The sequence below is a fragment of the Pelodiscus sinensis genome, chromosome 6 (assembly GCF_052426305.1).
Source record: "Pelodiscus sinensis isolate ZL-2025 chromosome 6, ASM5242630v1, whole genome shotgun sequence".
Classification (NCBI taxonomy): Eukaryota; Metazoa; Chordata; order Testudines; family Trionychidae; genus Pelodiscus; species Pelodiscus sinensis.
This window is the reverse complement of record NC_143057.1, coordinates 44,736,205-44,754,755: the sequence shown is the minus strand read 5'-3', so window position 1 is coordinate 44,754,755 and position 18,551 is coordinate 44,736,205. Positions and strand designations below refer to the sequence as shown.

The 18,551-nt window shown below is 50.7% G+C and overlaps 1 protein-coding gene across 4 annotated transcripts in view; it reads left to right on the top strand.

Moving 5' to 3' along the window:
• Positions 1–2,574: 2,574 nt before the first annotated feature.
• The window catches only part of SLC35D2 (solute carrier family 35 member D2), a 56,120-nt gene continuing 40,143 nt past the window's right edge, over positions 2,575–18,551 (top strand). For 2 of the 4 annotated variants that reach the window (XM_006129362.4, XM_006129361.4), the window contains exons 1-2: positions 4,475–4,815; positions 16,595–16,628. In XM_006129362.4, coding sequence (XP_006129424.1) covers positions 4,598–4,815; positions 16,595–16,628 — 252 coding nt within the window. In that variant the 5' untranslated portion in view covers positions 4,475–4,597. The other 2 variants (XM_025187892.3, XM_075931833.2) reach the window with 2 other exon arrangements.

Genomic DNA, 18,551 nt, shown 5'->3' with positions numbered 1-18,551 from the left:
ATTGGCATTTTAATGACAAGAGAAGCGTCTACGTGACCACAGGGGTATAAAGTGGGGCCCTGTGCCCCACTCTAATTGGAGATCCAACCACATACCTGCTTGTCAGGCAGTCTTGGACCTCCGAGACTTTAGGGACGCCTTCATCTCGTATCGACTGCTTCCCATTGGGATTGAGAGAAACGCTGGCTTCGCCAGAGTAAGGATCGTAGGGGTGAGAATATATCTGCTAGGTGTCTGTTTTGCGCACATTCAATAATTGCTCAGAGAGCCAAAAGGGTTCCATGGCACCTTTAAGAGACTTCTATTGTATTTTTTCCTGTCTTGTCTTTGTAGTGGCTGTGTTATCTGTAACACAGCAGTAACATTTAATAGCTAAGCTTGCCTTTTAACAATAAAGTAGTAACTGTTTAAGCTTTAACCTGACTCCTCCTGTTGCTGTAACAGAACCAAACACAATAAAAAAGAACCATAGCTGGTTTGGCTATCTTGCTGTGGTCAGGGGTAAACGTAGTAAGAGCTGAGCCTCCACGGGGCAGACTCTTGGGACACTCGTCAGCCTCCCTGGCTGCCCGCTGCAAAGGGACTTTGTCCTAGCAGTTAAAGACTCGGGTGTGATAGGCTCATAGACCACTCATTACCCCGGCTATCGGCTAACACTAGTCCCAAGGTCCTGGTTCAGGGCAGGGCAGCAATAGTCCTGCCAGTTTAAGAGGCCCAGAACGTAAATACAGAACGTGTGTTCCAAGGCCCGAGGCCTGTCACAGGTGCGGCAGCAAACACTGAAACTGAATGCTGGCCCTGGTGCAGGGCGGGGCAACAACCCAAACAGTACTAGAGGCCCAGGCTTGGGTACATGCTGGGGTGCAAACAAACACCGTAGCAATTCAACAAGAGGGAGGCAGGCCCTGGTTCAGGGCGTGGCAGCAACCATGCAAGTTTGAGGAAGCTCCTGACTCAGGAGGAGAGCAGGTAGTTCACCTGCAGTGGGGATAAGGGAGAGACTGCCACCCACTCCACTGTGCCCTGGCCCAGGGCCCTAAAAGCTGCAGGACAGCTGCTGCTGGCTCAGCGAGGGCTCCAGCCTGAAACTCGCTAGCATAGGGCTTTTACCAGCCTGTGCTATTCCCTGGGCCATATCCTTTTTTCTCCTCATCAGGTACCTGTGGTTGTAGCAGGTCACTTGGGGAGTCGAGGAGGGTCTCCTCCGGCAGGAGTTCCAGCAGCCTGATCCAGGCCTCAGTGGCTTCCAGGTCCTCTGGCTCCAGCTGGTAGGCTGGCTGCAGCAGGCAGGATTTTCTGGGCTGGCCATCAGGATCCTGCTCATCCAGCAGCTCTGGCAGGCTCTCAGGGTTCAGGGGTGCTAGCTGGCACAAGGGTTCAGGCAGGTCCCACCACTCAGGTCCTCCTGGCTCTCAGGTAGAGCCTGCCACTTCAGCAGGCACACACAGACCCAGGCTACATCTACATTTGCAAGATTTTGTGCAAAAGCGCCCACTTTTGCACAAAAACTTGCCTCCTGTCTACACTGGCCATGAGTTCTTGCACAAGAACACTGACATTCTAATGTAAGAAATCAGTGCTTCTCGCGCAAGAACTATAACACACCTGCTCAGGAATAAGCCCTCTTGTGCAACTGTTCTTGCGCAAGAGAGGCCAGTGTAGACAGGCAACATGAATTTCTTGTACAAGAAAACCCAATGGCTAAAATGGCCATCAGAGCTTTCTTGCACAAGAGAGCATCTACACTGGCACGGATGCTTTTGCACAAAAGCACATCTCTTGCGCAAAAGCACATGCCAGTGTAGATGCTCTCTTGCACAAATACTTTAGTGAAAAACTCTTGTCAATGTAGACATAGCCCCAGGATACAGGCAGGCATCAGGGCTCCAGCAGGTCCTTGGGTTCAGTCAGATCCTTCCCTGCAGGCCCAGAGCCCAGCACAGGCCTCCATAGGCTGGTTAGCAGGTCTAACCAAGTCTCTGTGGCAGAGCACTCTGGACAGGCCTCTACCTCCCACTCTCAGCCTGGCTCTTTCTAGTCCTAACCCTTCCCACTGACTTCTGGTCAGGTGATAGGGAGGGGCTAGGCTGTGCCTAAAATGGCTCCCAGAGGGTAGTGGGTGGCTTTGCCACCCCCACTACAATCCTATACTAATAAACCAAGCCCTGTGCTACCGGTCATTGTATTATCTATCTTTTACCCAAAGTCAAACAGCCTGCCTGGCTGCCACTAGCACTGATGGCTGGCTTCTCTGTCTCACTGGTCAACTAGGCCAAACAGTTGCCACCTGACGCCCTAGCACCACTGAGCTATGCTGATGTGTGCACATCTGGAGAGAGAGAGTTGGCTTCTGCTCCAGATGGCCTACAAGGCCAAACAGCCTGCTAGCTGTCATCCTAGCACTGCTGGGTTGTGCTGATGATATGCACACAGAGAGCCCTGAGGGACGGGTGAGCACCCCCTAAAAACTCTCTGGTTGCTGGGCTGATTAAAGTCACGTGTCTGTTGCTGGGCAGACTAGAGTCACATGCCTAATTTTCCCTGCCACTGTTTTCCTCCTGATAGGAGATGGTGACCAAGGTACTGGCTGCCATTTTAGAGGGAGAGAAAACAAGATGGAGGACAAAGGAAACAACATGGTGAACATAGAAAGGAAAACCTCAGCACTCTTCCCCAAGAGCGGGAGGTAAGGGGATGAGGAGGATGCTTACCCATTGTTCTGGAAAAGCATAGTGCATGTACTGAAGGTGACCCTGTGGACACCTTATTTTAGCATTTACAAATTTATGCCCCATTTGTTTCTTAGTTTGCACGTTCCCTCGTGCTACCAAAGGACAGCTTTTATTTGCCAATTGTGTTTAGTTCTTTATGGTGGACCTGGGACCATAACTGAGGAATGTAGTTTTTGATAGATTTAGAAGCACTTTTAAATAATGAGTATGGATATAGTGTATATATTTGTAGTGTATATGGGAATATATGTATAGTATGTATATGTATACATGACATGACCTTATAACAATTTATTTTTTAATGTGGTATTGTGATTTTGTCTTTGTGGTACTGCTGATAGCAACGTGCTTCTATTAGGGCAGAAGTTCCCAACCTGTGGTCTGTGGACCCTGGACCATCCATGAGGACACTGCAGGGGGTCTGCAGAAAGTTTATAAAATATCTGGGCCCGATCCCTATTTTTCTTTTCCTTTTCTTCTTCCCCACCCCATCACGAAGCAGCTTGCTTTAGATCCCGTGCCCTGGATGCTAAGGGAGTGAGGGGAAAGTGCTTGCATCTCATGCATGCCTCTCACACACCAGCAAGACAGGAGAGGCATGCATGGCACACAAGCACTTTCCCCACACTCCCTTTGCTTCTGGGGAATGGGATCAAAAGCAAGCTGCATTGTGGTGCACATGGCTGCCACCCCCCTTGCTCCTGAAGTTCCACCCTTGTCCCATACCCACTTGAAATTTCACTCTTGTGGAGCTGGCAGCTCCAGAGCTCCCTTTGGCAATGAGAGCCCCCTCACTCTGTGGATGGTCAGGGGACAGATGGGACAGGAGCTGAGGAAGCAGCGCAGGCGAACAGCAGCCAATGGGACCTGAGAAGCTCCAGGCCCTGCAGTCTGCCCATCCCTCAGCCCATGCTGAAGCTGACAAGTTGCAACTGTCCTCTGGAGTTGGCTTATAAATGGGTCAGACACTTTTTACCATTTCCCCCTCTTTTTTTAATGTCACCCCGCTCTAACCATTCAAAAGCTGTTAGACTGGCAGGAAGGGTTTAATTGGGCTAGCAAAAATGGATCGTTTGGGGAGTCCGTGACATTAATAGATTGAAAAGGGGTCCGTATGCTCAAAAACGTTGGGAGCCACTGTATTAAGGCATTTATAGTTACCAAGAAGCGCCACAGGATGACTGTGGGTTGTGTGAAGAAATACTTTGTTTGTTTTAAACCTGCTACCTATTAATTTGATGTGCCCATGTCAAGTTCTTTTGTTATGGAAGCAAGTGATATAGATAAACATAATCACTAAACTGCAGACTCGAACGACCTTTTCCAAGCTTGGGGAGGTTAAAAACCACATCCAAAGCCCCGTGCTTACACAGCACCTTGATGTACATCTCCCACAACCGCACGAGCGAATTTGTATGTTTGCAAGAGGAACACATTCTGCAGGCAAAGCAACCCACCTTATTGGTTTCCTCCCGCCGCACAATCAGCTGGGATCTCTTCTAGCCCCGTAGCCAGGACTGAAGAGTGCTGATGTTCCCAGGCCTTTCCAACAGCGGGCGCTGCTGTTTTCACCCCCTGCCAACCCACCGTCCCGCTGCTTGGCCCATCCACTCTGGGGCTCAGCCTGGGCCAAGGCACTTTGCCTGGCTTGGATCCAATAGCGCTCTTGGAGGAGCGGCGGCCGCATTCCTGCCCCAGGCACACGCCTCCGACTTGTCCACACAAAGGTAGGGATGCCGAGGGAGGGGTCGGGGTCGGGCTGGCCGCCATCTCTTCCTGTTTGGCTGCCTTCGCTATCAGGAGGGAGGAGCTAGACCTGTTCAACTTGCTCTGTGCTGTGGGACTCTTCCCCCCCGGCTGCGGGCATGTGTAGCGACTCGGGTCACCGCTGTCCAGAGGCTTGGCCGTGTTGTTCGCCGCATGCTCCGAGCATGGACCGGGAGACGATGAGCGCTCAGCAGGCCGAGGAGGAGCCGGCTGCTGCCTCCCATCCGCCACTAGCCCGGCTGCTTTCCGCCCTCTTCTATGGAACCTGCTCTTTCCTGATCGTCCTGGTGAACAAGAGCGTGCTGACCACTTACAGGTGAGCCGAGGGGACAGGGCTCAGCCCCCTCTGCCCGGCTCCCTCCTCGCCCGCGCGACCTGTGAGCTGGGGAAAGAGCATTGATGCTGCCCCCCAACCCTCCAGAGTGGACGGGGAGTGGGGGGGGGGGGGAGCAATCCGATTTCATCCGCGATCCACCCACAAGCGTTCTCGGTCTTGTCTGCAAATCCTTGGGTGTGGAAATAACTTAGCCGGGAGGGTAAAGTTGCGCCGCGCCGCGATAGACGTAGTGAGAGAGTTAGCTATTCCGTTTCCTCATCTCAGGGTGGGCTGAGTCACTGGGTAATTTGCTGTGGAGCATGTACCGTTGGTAGAGCCCTGCCAGGGTACAGCTCGTGTATCCGAATTTATAGCCACAAAAGTGAGCTGTGGATATCGGTGTGGACGCCCACAGATATCTGCAGGTTTGCAGGGTTCTCCGTACAAAATTTGTATCCATGTCCATATCCACAAAAACCAGCTGCAGGTATCCGTGGATATAAAGCACATAGCCATGATTTTGCAGAGTTCTAACCACATGCCAGTACTTTCTATGTTCACCTTTCATCCTGAAGGATCCTGAAGCATACATAAGGATCCTTAATGAAATAACGGAGCCACATCTGAGGTGGAGGGTAAAGGCAACCAGCTAGCAAAATGCATTACAAGTGATACCTCCCTGGTCCTGTACTGCACTGTCGGGACCGAGTGGTCCTGAAACAGGAAGTTTGTAAACCTCATTTTTTAAAGAAGAACGGATCTTTCTAAAAGATTTTTGTTGTTGTTTAAAGAACCGTGTCTAGACTGCTTTCTTTTTGGAAAGAGCCTCTTTTGAAAAAGCAATCGGAAGAAGATATGGAAGTTATACATGCCAAATTTGATTATCTTCTTTCAAAAGTATCAGAGGGGTAGTCCTGTTAGTCATGCATCTGACGAAGTGGGTCTTTGCCCACGAAAGCTTATGCTCCAACACTTCAGTTAGTCTATAAGGTGCCACAGGACTCCTCGCCATTCTTTCAAAAGTGAAAGCGAAACTACACCAGTGCTTTAAAGGAGGAAGTGTTCTGATAGTCTGTGCAAAGAATTACAATATTCAGAAGCCTACTGGTAAACGGTTTTTTTCTCTTTGTAACTAAGAGTATGTCTAGACTGCAGGGTTGAGAAGAGATATTCTGAAAAAAACTTCTGAAAGTGAGTGCCCACACTGCCAAAGCACATCGAAAAAACGATCTGCTTTTTGGAAAGACACTATCTTGCATTTAAGCCATGATTACTATAGATGGAGTGGCCACCAGGGCATCTGTGCTTTTTCCCTCTTTCCTCTTCTTTCTGAAAGAGCTCTTTTGAAAAAGGTGTTCTTCCTTGTTCAATGAGGTTTACCAATGTCAGAAAAACCCCTCTATTCTTTTGATTTTCTTTCAAAAGAACATGTGGACGTAAGTGAAGTCTTTTTGGAAATACTGCTGTTTTTCTGAAAACCCCGCAGTCTAGACATACCCAAAGTCTTCAGCCCAAGGGCTTTCCCTGAGTATCTGTATCAATGGTGTCTCTTTTCATCTAGCCAATTTATTATGTTTGCAACTGTAGTTTTGTTTTCATAATAAAAGATTGTTCCTTTTTTTCTGATTAACTGGTATTGGTTGATTCTTGAAAAAAGAGCTTGGGATATCCTTTGGGTTGGTTTCAAATGTCTACCCGTTTGTTTTATTTTGGAGTTCAAAGCATTTCATGGTGGCAGCAGTCCCCCAAAATCTGGGTATTAGGGTTTTGTGTACAGGGGGAGTTTTTGTACCAAAGCCTGTTGAGGCAAGGATTTGGAGTGCTCTTGCAGGCCCCATACTTCTGCATTTGTCATGCCAGAGCGAGGAACAGCCTTGATAGACCTTTGCAATGAACTCTGTCATTCTTAGGATTTAAACTGCAACTTATTTGTGTTATATGCCTGTTTATTTTAGCGTGTAAATAATTCTTGTTTCCTTTTTTTAATAATCTTTTAGTTAGTCTATTAGAGTACGTCTACAGTGCATGCTTATTTTAAAATAAACAATTTTGGAAGAAATATTCTGAAATAGCTTATTTCGAAATAGCGCATCTACACACCAAAAATAGCTATTTTGAAATAGAACGTCCACACTGATTGGACGCTGAATCATATTTAAAGTCACCCGGAACCACTTCAGGCAGGGCATCAGGATGCAGCTACTTCCAGGAACTGCTGCGTGAGGCTATCCCCATACAGCTGTTTTTCAGGTTCTTCACTTTTGCCTACCTCCTTGAGGGACAGAAAAGCCTTTGCTCTGACTGCTGTGGTGCCCTTCCGGACACCTCTGCACTCCAGCCATGGAGCCGGAGCTGCCTCTAGGCAGTCAACATTCCTCATCTGTCTTGCAGCAGTTTCTGCAGGCTGCCCTCCTGGCCCTTCAGGAACACAACTCCTAGCTGATTGAGGGAGACCCTTATCATCTGTCTGGGAGCACAGCTCTTCTAGCTGCATCCCACCGTGCACCACCACTTCTGGGGTCTGGACAGCCGTTCTGATTGGTGGGACTGGCTCATCATGGAGCAGTAGGACGATCAGCAGTGGCTCCAGAATTTCTGCATGCGAAAGGACCCTTCTGGAGCTGTGTGCCTGGCTCTCAGGGCCTTTAGGGAGGTGCACACATCTGCCATCCGGTTGACATACTCCCTGGGGCCTCCTACTAGGAGCCTGTGCCTTGCCCCTCTCTGCTTTTCCTACAAAATACCCCCACCCCTTTCCTCCCTTCCCTGCAAAGACAATAAAAGAGACATTGATTGTTTGGAAACAATAAACTCTGTGTGGTTTTTATTTGGGGTCACAGTAATTAGGGAGGGACTGGGGAAAGCACCTGGGAGAGGAGATGGGGGCAATGAGAGAGGAATGGGGGAGGAAAGGCTAAGCGCTGGGGGTAGGATTGGAGCCGAGCTCAGTTGGTTTCACCACCTCATGTGCAGGGACCTTAGTGAACACAAGGGGGGGGAAGGCTAGATGGAGAAGCAGGAAGTGGGGTGGAACAGGGTCAGGCATAGGAGGTGGGGCAGGACTAGGAAGTGGGACTGGGTCAGGAGCAGCAGCAGGAGAAGGAACTGGTTCTGTGCCGGTGAGGAGAGACTGAACGGCCATGCACATGGTACAGCCCTGATGCAGCAACTCCCTCCCTCTCCCACCCCCCTCCCCACCGCTAGTTGATTCAGCTGTGGAGAAAAGAGAGATGGTCAGTCATCCATGGAGACACTGTCCCTGAAGCCTTGCCCTCATCTCTGAGTCAAGACCGACAGTTGTCAGGTCAGATGAAGGTGATGTACTGGGAGCAAGGCCATCTGTGGCCTGGATGATGGGCCCTTTCCTACAGAGGCCCAGATGTCCCCGGTGTGGGGGAAGCTCATTACCACCACATCCCAGTGTCAAGCACACATGGGAAGTTGCCAGCCACACCAGGATTCTGCAGGTGGGAAGGAGGCCTCGGGTCGGCTGGGCTTGTCTCGGTGCCGCACACACTCTGGGTCTGGCAGTAGTGGCATCCCAAGGGGAGAGGATTTGTTTCCCTGACTGCTGGAGGAGAGGGGGTCACGGTATAGAGGGGGAGATGTATGTGAGCATGCAGGCATGCTCGTGTGCTATGTGTGTGGGGCCATGTCCCCAGCCTCTTTCTCGTGGTGGCTTGTGGTGGGTGTTCCACATGGGTGTCAGAAGTGCGGCTGGCCTCCCCAAAACCTGTGAGCAAGAGCTCAGGGGTGCTCTGGTGCAATCTCCTGGGGCTGTGTGGCCCAGACTGGTACTGTATGTGCATTCACATGCACAGACTGCGGTGCGATCCCCAGGTTGAGAAGGCTGCACGTGGAGTGTGCTCCAGCCCTTCACCATCTGCTACCTTCACCCTGTCTGTGTCAGGTACCTAAGATCACTCACCTTATGTTCCTTCACCAGCCTTGGAGATGCCTGGGCACATCCAGGGCTCCAAGGTCAATGTGGTGATAGTGCTGGCCATGTCAGGAGTCTCCTCCTCTTCTTCCTCCCCACAACCAGCTCTACCCTCCCGTGCGGGTGACGACAGGCAATGATAAGCATCTCCTGCCCTGACCACTGGAGGTGGGGAAGGGACTTCACCGTTCCCTAGGATGCGGTGCAGGTCCTGATAATAGGGGCAGGTGTGGGGTTCTGTCTGGGAGCGGGAGTTGCACTTCTTCGCCCTGGCATACGCCTGGCAGAGCTCCTTAACTTTCATCCAGACCTGCTCCTGGGTCCGGATGTGGCCCTTTGAGGCCAGGCTGTTGGCTATGCGGCTGTATATGGTAGTGTTGCACTGTCTGGTGTGGAAATCCTGGAGGTTTTTCTCCTTGCCCCAAACCTCTATGAGGGCCAGGATCTCCACTCCAGACCAGGATGGCATAGGCCTCTTGTGGTGCTCCCTGGGAGTGGTGCAGGGCTTGAGGGTCATTCATGATAGCCCAATGACATGCTGTGGCAGCTGTGGTGTGGCTGAAGGCTGTACAGGCCAGCTTCCTGCCACAAGCACTTTTCCCTTGTGGCTGAAGCTTTAAGGGCTGCAGGGGAAGAGGAACTATAGAGTCCTGATGAGTGTGGACCGAATGGCCAGCAGGGCACCTGTGGGATCTCCTGGAGGCTCTTTATTTCAAAATAACTCAAGCTGTTGTGTCTATACACGCCCTAATCTGAAATAGCTATTTTGGAATAGGCGTTATTCCTCATGGAATGAGGTTTACAGAAGTTGGACTAAGCCTTCCGTTATTTCGAAATTATTTTGAAATAACGGAATTGCTGTGTAGATGCTCACATTTATTTCAAAATAACTATGCGGTGTAGACACACCCTTACAGAATTGGCTACAGGAGTTGATTTGGGATGAAATCTAAGATACCAGTTGATCTGGGATAAGTGGCCAGTCTCTTGAGACTGGAAGCAACCTGAACATTACGTGCTTTTTGGTGTAAGTGACCATTTTTCACTAATTACAGCTTGCCTATGTGGCAACATAGACTGAAGAGCCAAAGGGGACTGTCTATGATTATTTGATAAAACAGTTACAGTGATTCAGCAGTTCACTACTGGGTTGGTAAAATCTAACTGTAGAACATTTCATCATTTTGGAGTGTCTGCTCTGTTTTTGATGGTGTAACCTGAGGTAGCACTCACGGTAATGAGCCACTCCATGTAGCTTGACAATAGCAACAGACTGAAAAATGGTCAAGAACTTCCTGAAACTGACACTTACGAAGATCAGGTGGGGGAGTGGTTAATCCCTTTAATTTTAGATCAGATTTAGTTCCAATATGTACAAATAATGAAAGCAGTGTGGTAAAAAATAAGGGGTTTTTAATTGATTTTTTTCCTTCAAAATTTTATGATTTTTTTTTTTCAGAAATGTTAACCAGCTCCATAGCTGGTCAAAACTCACCCGAAACTGTCAGGCAAAAAATAGGCTCTTGAAAATTCCCATATAAGTTACTTGTTTGAGTTCACAGAGGGAGTTTGAATCCAGATCTCCTGAATTCCAAAGCAGATTCTTACTCATAAGTTTATTCTTCTACCTACCTGCTCACAGCCAACCTCAGGGCACACTGAAGGCCTATGTCAGGGGTGGGGAACCTCTTTTGGGTCGAAGGCTGCTCGGGTGCTCAGATCCTTGGGGCCAGATCCAGGCAAGGAGCCTGAAGTTCCCCACCCCAGCTTATGTCCTGCATCGTAGTTCATTAACACAGATCTCTGTGGCCAATGGAATCCTATTGACTTAATTAGAAAACAAAATCAAATACAGAATTAAGACCAATTCAAGTAATAAAACAAGTATAAAAAGTAGTAAAACAGTGAATAAGCTTAGGGGATGAATATGATTCTGTGTTGTAATCCTTTTGCCAGTAATCCTTTTGTAATCCAACAGCAGCACAAAGGTGACACAACTACTGTTATTAAATCTTTCCATCTTAGATAGGGGAGATTGCAGGGGATAATAAAGAGCATTTCCTGATCTGAAGATTGTTCCCAGCTCAGCAGCAAAATTACTGTTCCATCAGATAAGGAGATTAGCTTTTCCATAAACCCCTAGGCTGTGTTTACTGGCCGTGAGTTCTTGCGCAAGAACACTGACATTCTAATGTGTGAAATCAGTGCTTCTTGCGCAAGAACTATGATGCTCCCGCTCAGGAATAAGCCCTCTTGCGCAAGTGTTTTTGCACAAGAGGCCAGTGTAGACAGGCAGCCAAGACATTTGGCGCAAAAGCAGTTTAATCAGAAAAAAGCCCTAGTGGCCGCTTGGACGCTCCTGCAGGCAGCTCCGGACTTCCTGGTAACCCGAGCCCCCTTAAAGGCAGACGTAGCCTGCAGAGGCCACGAGGCAGAAGCCCTTCTGCCCCTCTGCCAGAGCTCTGCCACGTGGCTCTGCTGCCTTCCCCAACAGCCACAAGACCACCAGCCCAGGATGGCCGCTCTCACACCAGGGACATCCAGTCCGGACCCTCAAGCAGGTCTGGGCAAAGGTCAAAGAGCTGCGCCTGGGCTATGTCCGGGCCAGGGGGCAGGAGCCAACAGCTGCCCCCGCTACCAGTGGCTCCACCGCATCCTGGGCCAGGCAGCACCCCACCGATCGTCTGTACCCGTGGACACGAGCAGGCACCCCTTCGTCACCAGGCCCAGCGAGGCGAGGGAGGAAGACGAGCCAGCCAGCGGGTCAGATGAGGAGGACCAGGGCAGCAGCGTGAGCCTGCAGCTCGAGGTCATCTCCAGCAGCCCTGACTCTCCTGTGCATCCTCGGAGGCCGGGGAAGGATCCAGTGGTGAGTGTTGCACTTTGCGCTTACAAGGGCTGGGGGGAGCCAGGCGCCCGGGGGGGGGGCAGGAGAGGGAGGGAGCATCACTTAGGCAGCGTGAACTGCACGCTGTGTAGCATTAGCAGTATGCAGCATGTGCAGCCACATGCAGCCTGGTGACTGAGCGGCATGTGGCCGTGGCAGGCAGCTCCAGGGCATGCCTGGGACCGTGCTGCTCACTCACGTCCGGACCAGGGGGGAAGGGTGGATGCCGGCTGGAACCAGCCAGAGCCCCAGGGGCTCAGGTCACAGCCCACAGCTCTGCAAGGGTGCAGCACACAGAACGGCACACTGTTCCATGCCTCGCTGTGAGGCACAGCCAGGTGCTGGTGGGAAAACCGCAGTGTTACAGCCCTGTGAGCGTGGCCCCCACTGAGTCCCTCGTCTGCTCCTGGTGCCTTGGCTGGCCATCCGAGGGAAGTCCCCACTGTAGCCACACACATCCCTGGGCTACTGTATGTGAGGGATAGCGGGAGGGGGAGAGGGGAAGCGCTCGGGCCGGCCCTAGGGCCACCTGAGTTTCGCTCCAAGGATGGTACACTCCCCAGTCACCCCTGGTTCCGTCCAGGAGACAGCCACATGATGGGGATCTGAGAGCACAGACGACGTCTGCCAGATGTGCTCCCAGGCACTGTGTGGGGATTCATCTTGGTCCGTGTCAAACACCATTGATTAGCCCAAAGCCTTACAGCCTCCCCTGGCAGGGAGTTCCACAGATTAACACAACACACGCGCCCTCCCACCCCTCAAGGGGCCAGGACACAGACCGGTGGTTACAATACATGGAGGAACACCCTTCTCAGGGGGCAGTGCTGTATGCAAACATACAACACGGCGGGGGAGGAGGGGGAGGAAGAGTGGGCCCAAGCCACAGTACCGTTGTGTCAGCTGGCCTCAGGGTCGGAGGGAATGGTGTGCGGGGACGGTGGCCGGGCTGCATGAGTGACCTATCCTTTTCTCTGTTCCCTGCAGCAGGACCGAGCAGGAGCGGGGGACCCTGCAGCCCTGCAGCAGCAGCAGCGGCAGCACCCCCAACCACCCAAGCCCCAAGCCAGCGGGTCCAGCAGAAGGACCAACTGCTTCGGTGGCATGTGCAGGCCGTCGAGCACATTGAGGCGGCCATCACCCGGCGCGTGGAGGCGGATGTTGAGTGGTGTCAGCAGGCCTGGGGCCGCTTCTAGGCCCAATGTGAGCGAGTGGCAGATGCCATCACTACCCTCACCGCTCACTTTGGGTATGCCGTGTACTACGGCATGGCAGTGCCCCATCACACACCATCCCTCCCATAGCAATGCCCGTGCCCCCTCCTCCTCCTGCCCCTCCTGCTTCCTCAATGCCTCCTCCTCCTCCTCCTGCCTCTCCTGCTCCCGCAATGCCTCCTCCTCCTGCCCACCTCCCCGTTCTGCCTGCCCCAACGCGGCCTGACCCCCATGTCCAGGTCCACCCCCCCAGAGGCAGTCGCAGGGGCCACCCCTCCCAGCAGTCGCTCCCCTGTGAGCAGAATGTCCCCGAGGTAGTGGCCGCGTGCTGTGTGCTCCACAATCTCGTGGAGCGGAAGGAGGAGGCCTTCCTCATGGCATGGATGGCAGGCGAGGGCCAGGCCTTCGAACAGCCCCACACAGCTGCCATCCGCCAGGCGCACCACAATGGGGTGCGCATCCAGAAGGCCCTGATGCAGATGTTCTCCCAGGCTCCATAGTAGGGTCACCTCTGTCTCCCTTGACATCTCCTTCCCATCCCAAACCCCTGGGTGACCCAGCCTGGAGTCTTGCCTGCCCCTGGGCATGGAGTGCAGCACCCTTCCCCCGCCCCACTCCCCCTGGGACTTACCTGCATGACGACGGCACCAACAGTCGATCTGCCCACCCCGAACTGGTTTGTCACCGATCGGTAGCTGTCTGGGGTGGCCAGCTTCCAGAGTGTGATGGCGACCCTCTTGCCACTGGGATGGGTGCCCTTAGCCGGGTGATGGTTCTCTAGAGCGCAGGGGCGAGCCAGGCACACAGCTCCAGGAACGTCTGCTTTCACATGTGAAAGTTCTGGAGCAATTGCTGGTTGTTCCATTGCCTCAGGACCAGCCAATCCCACCAGTCGGTACCAGTGCCCAGTCTCCACAAGGACCTCTCCACGGTGGGGTGGGGATGGCACAGGGACACCATGGCCTCCCCGGTGAGGGAGTCCAGAGCGACCTGTGCCTCGAGGTCCTGGAGGAAGAGTGAAGTAGCCTGGAGCAGCAGCTGCAGCCACTCCAAAATGGCCGGAAGGGGCCAGAGCAGGCACAAGGCCACCCCTGGCTCCATGGCACAACAAATGAGCTGAGATGAAAAAAATCAGCCAAAGGCACTAAAGGCAGAACGCAGTGATGTCCAATAAGGCAGAGGACAACCACAAATAGAACTGCTACGGCTGTCAGTCCCTGCAAGATGTCCCAAAGCACGCAGCAGGAGAGAAACGGCTGTCCGGGGAGATGCCTTTAAGCACGTGTCTCAAAGGAGCACCAGCCCCCACCCCCGGAAAGGGCTGGTGCCCTTTTGCCCTCTTCAAAATGGTTCCGGGCTTCTGCTATTGCGCAAAAGCATCCCGCCAATGTAGACGCTCTTTTGCGCAAAAGCGCATCGCTCTTACGATGAGTCCTGGATCAATATAGATGCTCTCTTGCACAAATACTCTAATGCAAAAACTCTTGCATTAAAAGTATTTGCGCAAAATCTTGCCAATGTAGACGTAGCCTTAGGCTATGTCTACACAGCTTCCCTCTTCCACAAAAGCCAATGCAAATGAAGCACGGATTAGCATACTGCCTTGCTTCATTTGCATAATTAATTAGGAGCCGTTTTTGCGCAAGAGGTTTTTATTCAAAAAGGCGCTGTCTACACAGTGCCTTTTTGCGCAAAAAGCCCCCTCTTGCGCAAGAGCCGTTCTTCCTGAAAAAATGAGGAAGAACAGCTCTTGTGTAGGCTTTTGCAGAAGAGGGCAGCTATGTACACGCAGCCCTATTTAGTGCCTATTTACATGAAAGTTCAGCTATTTATAGGAATCATTGTATCTCACAAATTGAAGTATATTATACTAGAGTGAAATAATTTTTTTTTATGTGCTGCATTTTAAGGTATGCAAAGAAAAACAGTTGTAAAACTAAAAACACATTTTTATTAAACAAGGACTAAACAAAACATATTACACTTTTTGACTTGAAACCATAATCACGTTCAGTCACTTGATCAGATGTTACTTCCAGAATTCCTCAGCTTTAGCTAAAGAATATTGCCATCTTTACAGAGCCAAATATCTCTTTCTTAATTTATTATTTATTCCAGTATTTAGTAGAAGCTGTGGGGAAAAAAGTATACAATTTCCCCTCTTTAAATTATCTAACTATTCCCAGATCTTGATATAATACGAGCTTTCATTTGTTGTATAGATAAATACAGACCACATACTCATATAGTGATGAACATAAAGAACAAGATATATGATACATGCATCAATAAATATCCTGTCTCTTTCCTTCTGTATTTCCAGAATCTCATCTTTATTTCCCAGAATTTTTCTCTCTTCTAGGTCTTCTTGACCATCTCTTTATATTGTGATTTGAGTGTAGTTACGACATTCAGCCTGCTCTTTTCAGATTGTTTCTACTGCTAACACTACCATCCTGGGCTGAGGTAATTCAGTTCAGAAGATTAGTTCTAGCATGCTTAGTAGTGCTGCAACAGTTTTAGTAGGTATGTAAAATCCTGTTTAGTTAATCAGTTAAATGGTTAAGTTTCACTAGTTAACTTATTAAACGGGGGAGGTCGGGATGGAGCAACAGCTGCACCACAGGCAGGAGGTGCTCCAGCCCAGCCCCTTCTGGCCCCGCATTGGGCTGCCAGCTCCAAGCCTGCCTGGGCAGCTCCCTCCTCTCTCTGCTTATGCTGCTGCTTCCACCCCCATGCAAGGTGCCAATTCCCAGCCCACACAGGCAAGGAGCCAGCAGCACTGTGGAGCGGGAGCAGCTTGGGCGATGGGGAGGTGCTGCTTCTGGGTAACAGTTAACTGTTAAAGGTGATGCTTACTGGTTACCCATTCACATCCCTATTTTTCAGCAAATTCCCTGATTCATAATCACATTGTTATAGAATGCTGGACACTGGATACTTGCACAGTTAGAAAATTTGCCTAGAAATCAGATGATTACTCTCAGAAGCCACATGCAGCATTGCACCAAAATAGTGTTTAATTCATGTGTGTTGCTATCGTGGACCAAGTTTGTTTGTAGAGTGTAGATTAACCTTATGCAGCCCTGCCTACAACGCTGGCCCCAACCAGTCTTTTTAGATATTAAGTGACTCTTGGGAGGTAGTGACATTACATTCATGGAGAGTTCAGGGCAATCAGCATTTAGCAAGTTTGGGGCCACAGATTCCAACTTGTGTTGCTATGGGATAAGACTCTATAGCAATTTGTTGTTAGTCTGATGTCATAACATTAGCATACCCAGGCAGAATTAGTGCCTTGAATTTTTTTTTTTTTAGAATTAATTTAATATGGATTTAAAAAGATTCATGGAGACTTTATGATTATACAAAAACTAGCCAATTGGCCCATCATAAGACGGGTTTTTCAGGTCTTCTCTCCTGAGCTCTCTTGCTCCGTCTCTCTATGTATGTTCCTGTAGTATTTATACTGCCGGTGATATATTTCATTTTGGTGGAGGTGAGGTTGTGGTGGTGGAGGAGGGGCAGGAATGCCTTTGGCTAAAATAGTGCAAGATTACCTGGAACTTCAGTGGCAGTTGCAGATTGCTAAGCACTTTTAAAAATGTGGCTGCTCTTGTAGATATCTAATATGCATTTAGATGCTCATTTTTGATAATTTAGTCTAAGGGAACAGGAACCCTATTGCTTCCTCACACTTTTTTTGTACATGTTTTTATAGTTTTCTTTTCTTTTCAGATTTCCATCTCCAATAGTTCTTGGACTTGGACAGGTAAGTTCAACAATAATGCTGTGTATATTGAAGTTAATTAAGATAGATAAAGAAATTAAGTGCTTTCATAGGGTATGTCTACACTACAGCACTAATTCGAACTAAGCTAATTTGAGTTAGTGCTTCTAGACCTCAAAACTAATTCGAATTTGCGTTTTGCTAATTCAAAATAGCATGTCCACATTGAGTGGACCCTGAACCGAAGTTAAGGCTCGCCGGAACCAGTGCCGGCAGGGCATCAGGTTAGAACTTAGAGTGTGGAGCTGCTGCCTCAGGCTAGCCGAGGGCTGTGGTTATAGGGACCCAACCCCCACCCCGGACAGACAGTTCTCAGGATTCCCCGCTTGCTTGTCTACCTCGATGAGGGACAGCAAAGCAGTCCTGTCTTGGAGTGCCCTGAGTGCCCGCACTCGACACATCACAGCACTCGGCCATCAGCCTGGCTGAACTTGCCGCAGGCTGCCATCCGGGGGGGGGGGGGGTCAATCGGGGGGTTGTCAGGATCCAGGAGGCCCTGCAGGAGAGCTTCCACCCTGAGGAGCCTGCAGAGCCACCCCAGTCCTCCCCATCGGGGGCTCGTGCCCCATTCCTCCCTCACCTCCTTCCACTTACCCCTCCCTATCCCCCCTTCCTGATGTAAAAAATAAAGGACACGTGTTCAAAAATAGAAACTCTCTTTATTTAACAAAATTGGGGGGGGGGGGAATTAACCTCTGGGGAGACTGGGAAAAGGATGTGGGAGAGGGGAAGGGAGAGGGTAGAAGACGGGAGGGGGAAACCTGGGAGGTCGGGTCCCTTTAAGCACAGCCCTGGGCTAGCCTGAGGCAGCAGCTCCACGCTCTTAAGTCCTAACCTGATGCCCTGCCGGCACTGGTTCCGGCGAGCCTTAACTTCGGTTCAGGGTCCACACAATGTGGACATGCTAGTTCGAATTAGCAAAACGCTAATTCAAATTAGTTTTTAGGTCTAGATGCACTAACTCGAATTAGCTTAGTTCGAATTAGTGCTGTAGTATAGGCATACCCCAGGACACTATAAGGGTCTATCTACACTAGCCCCCTAGTTCGAACTAGGGAGGCTAATGTAGGCATTCGAAGTTGCAAATGAAGCCCCGGATTTAAATATCCCGGGCTTTATTTGCATCTTACCGTCCTTGCGCCATTTTTAAATCTCCTTAGTCCGAACTAACTGCCTGCGGCTACACGCGGCAGTTAAAAGGTAATTCAAACTAAGGCCTTAGTTCGAATTACCTGTTACTCCTTCTGGAATGAGGTGTAACATGTAATTTGAACTAAGGACTTAGTTTGAGTTAACGTTTGACTGCCGCGTGTAGCCGTGGGCAGTTAGTCCGGACTAAGGGAATTTAAAAATGGCGCCCGGATGGGAAGATGCAAATAAAGCCTGGGATATTTAAATCTGGGGCTTCATTTGCAACTTCGAATGCCTCCATTAGCTTCCCTAGTTCGAACTAGGGGGCAAGTGTAGATAGACCCTTAGAGCTACCGCATGGGATAACCTTTCATCCAGGAGAAGGTTTTACGGTACTTTTGGACCTGATTGGGGTCCCGCCCTGCCCCCCGCGGCACTTGCAGCCCTGGGCGTGAGCTGGGGGCCGCCTCCTGCCTGCGAGGTTACATAACCGACCCTCTCCTCCTCCCCCGCCATCATGCAGTGCCCCCATGTACACAATGGCTTGGGCACCCGCCCTACACGTGCAGCCCCAGATGTGAGCTGAAGCGCCCCTCCCGTGTGTAACCTCCCCTCCACCCAGGGTCGCTCCGCACCTGCCCACTCCCCCCTCCCCCAGAAACCAAAACCAAAGCCTGCCAGCCTTTCTGCTCAGCTCGCTGGGCTTATCCGAACAGAAGGAATCCGTGTGCCTGCTACAGCGCAGGGCGGAGGGGCCGGGTTAAACCCTCAATG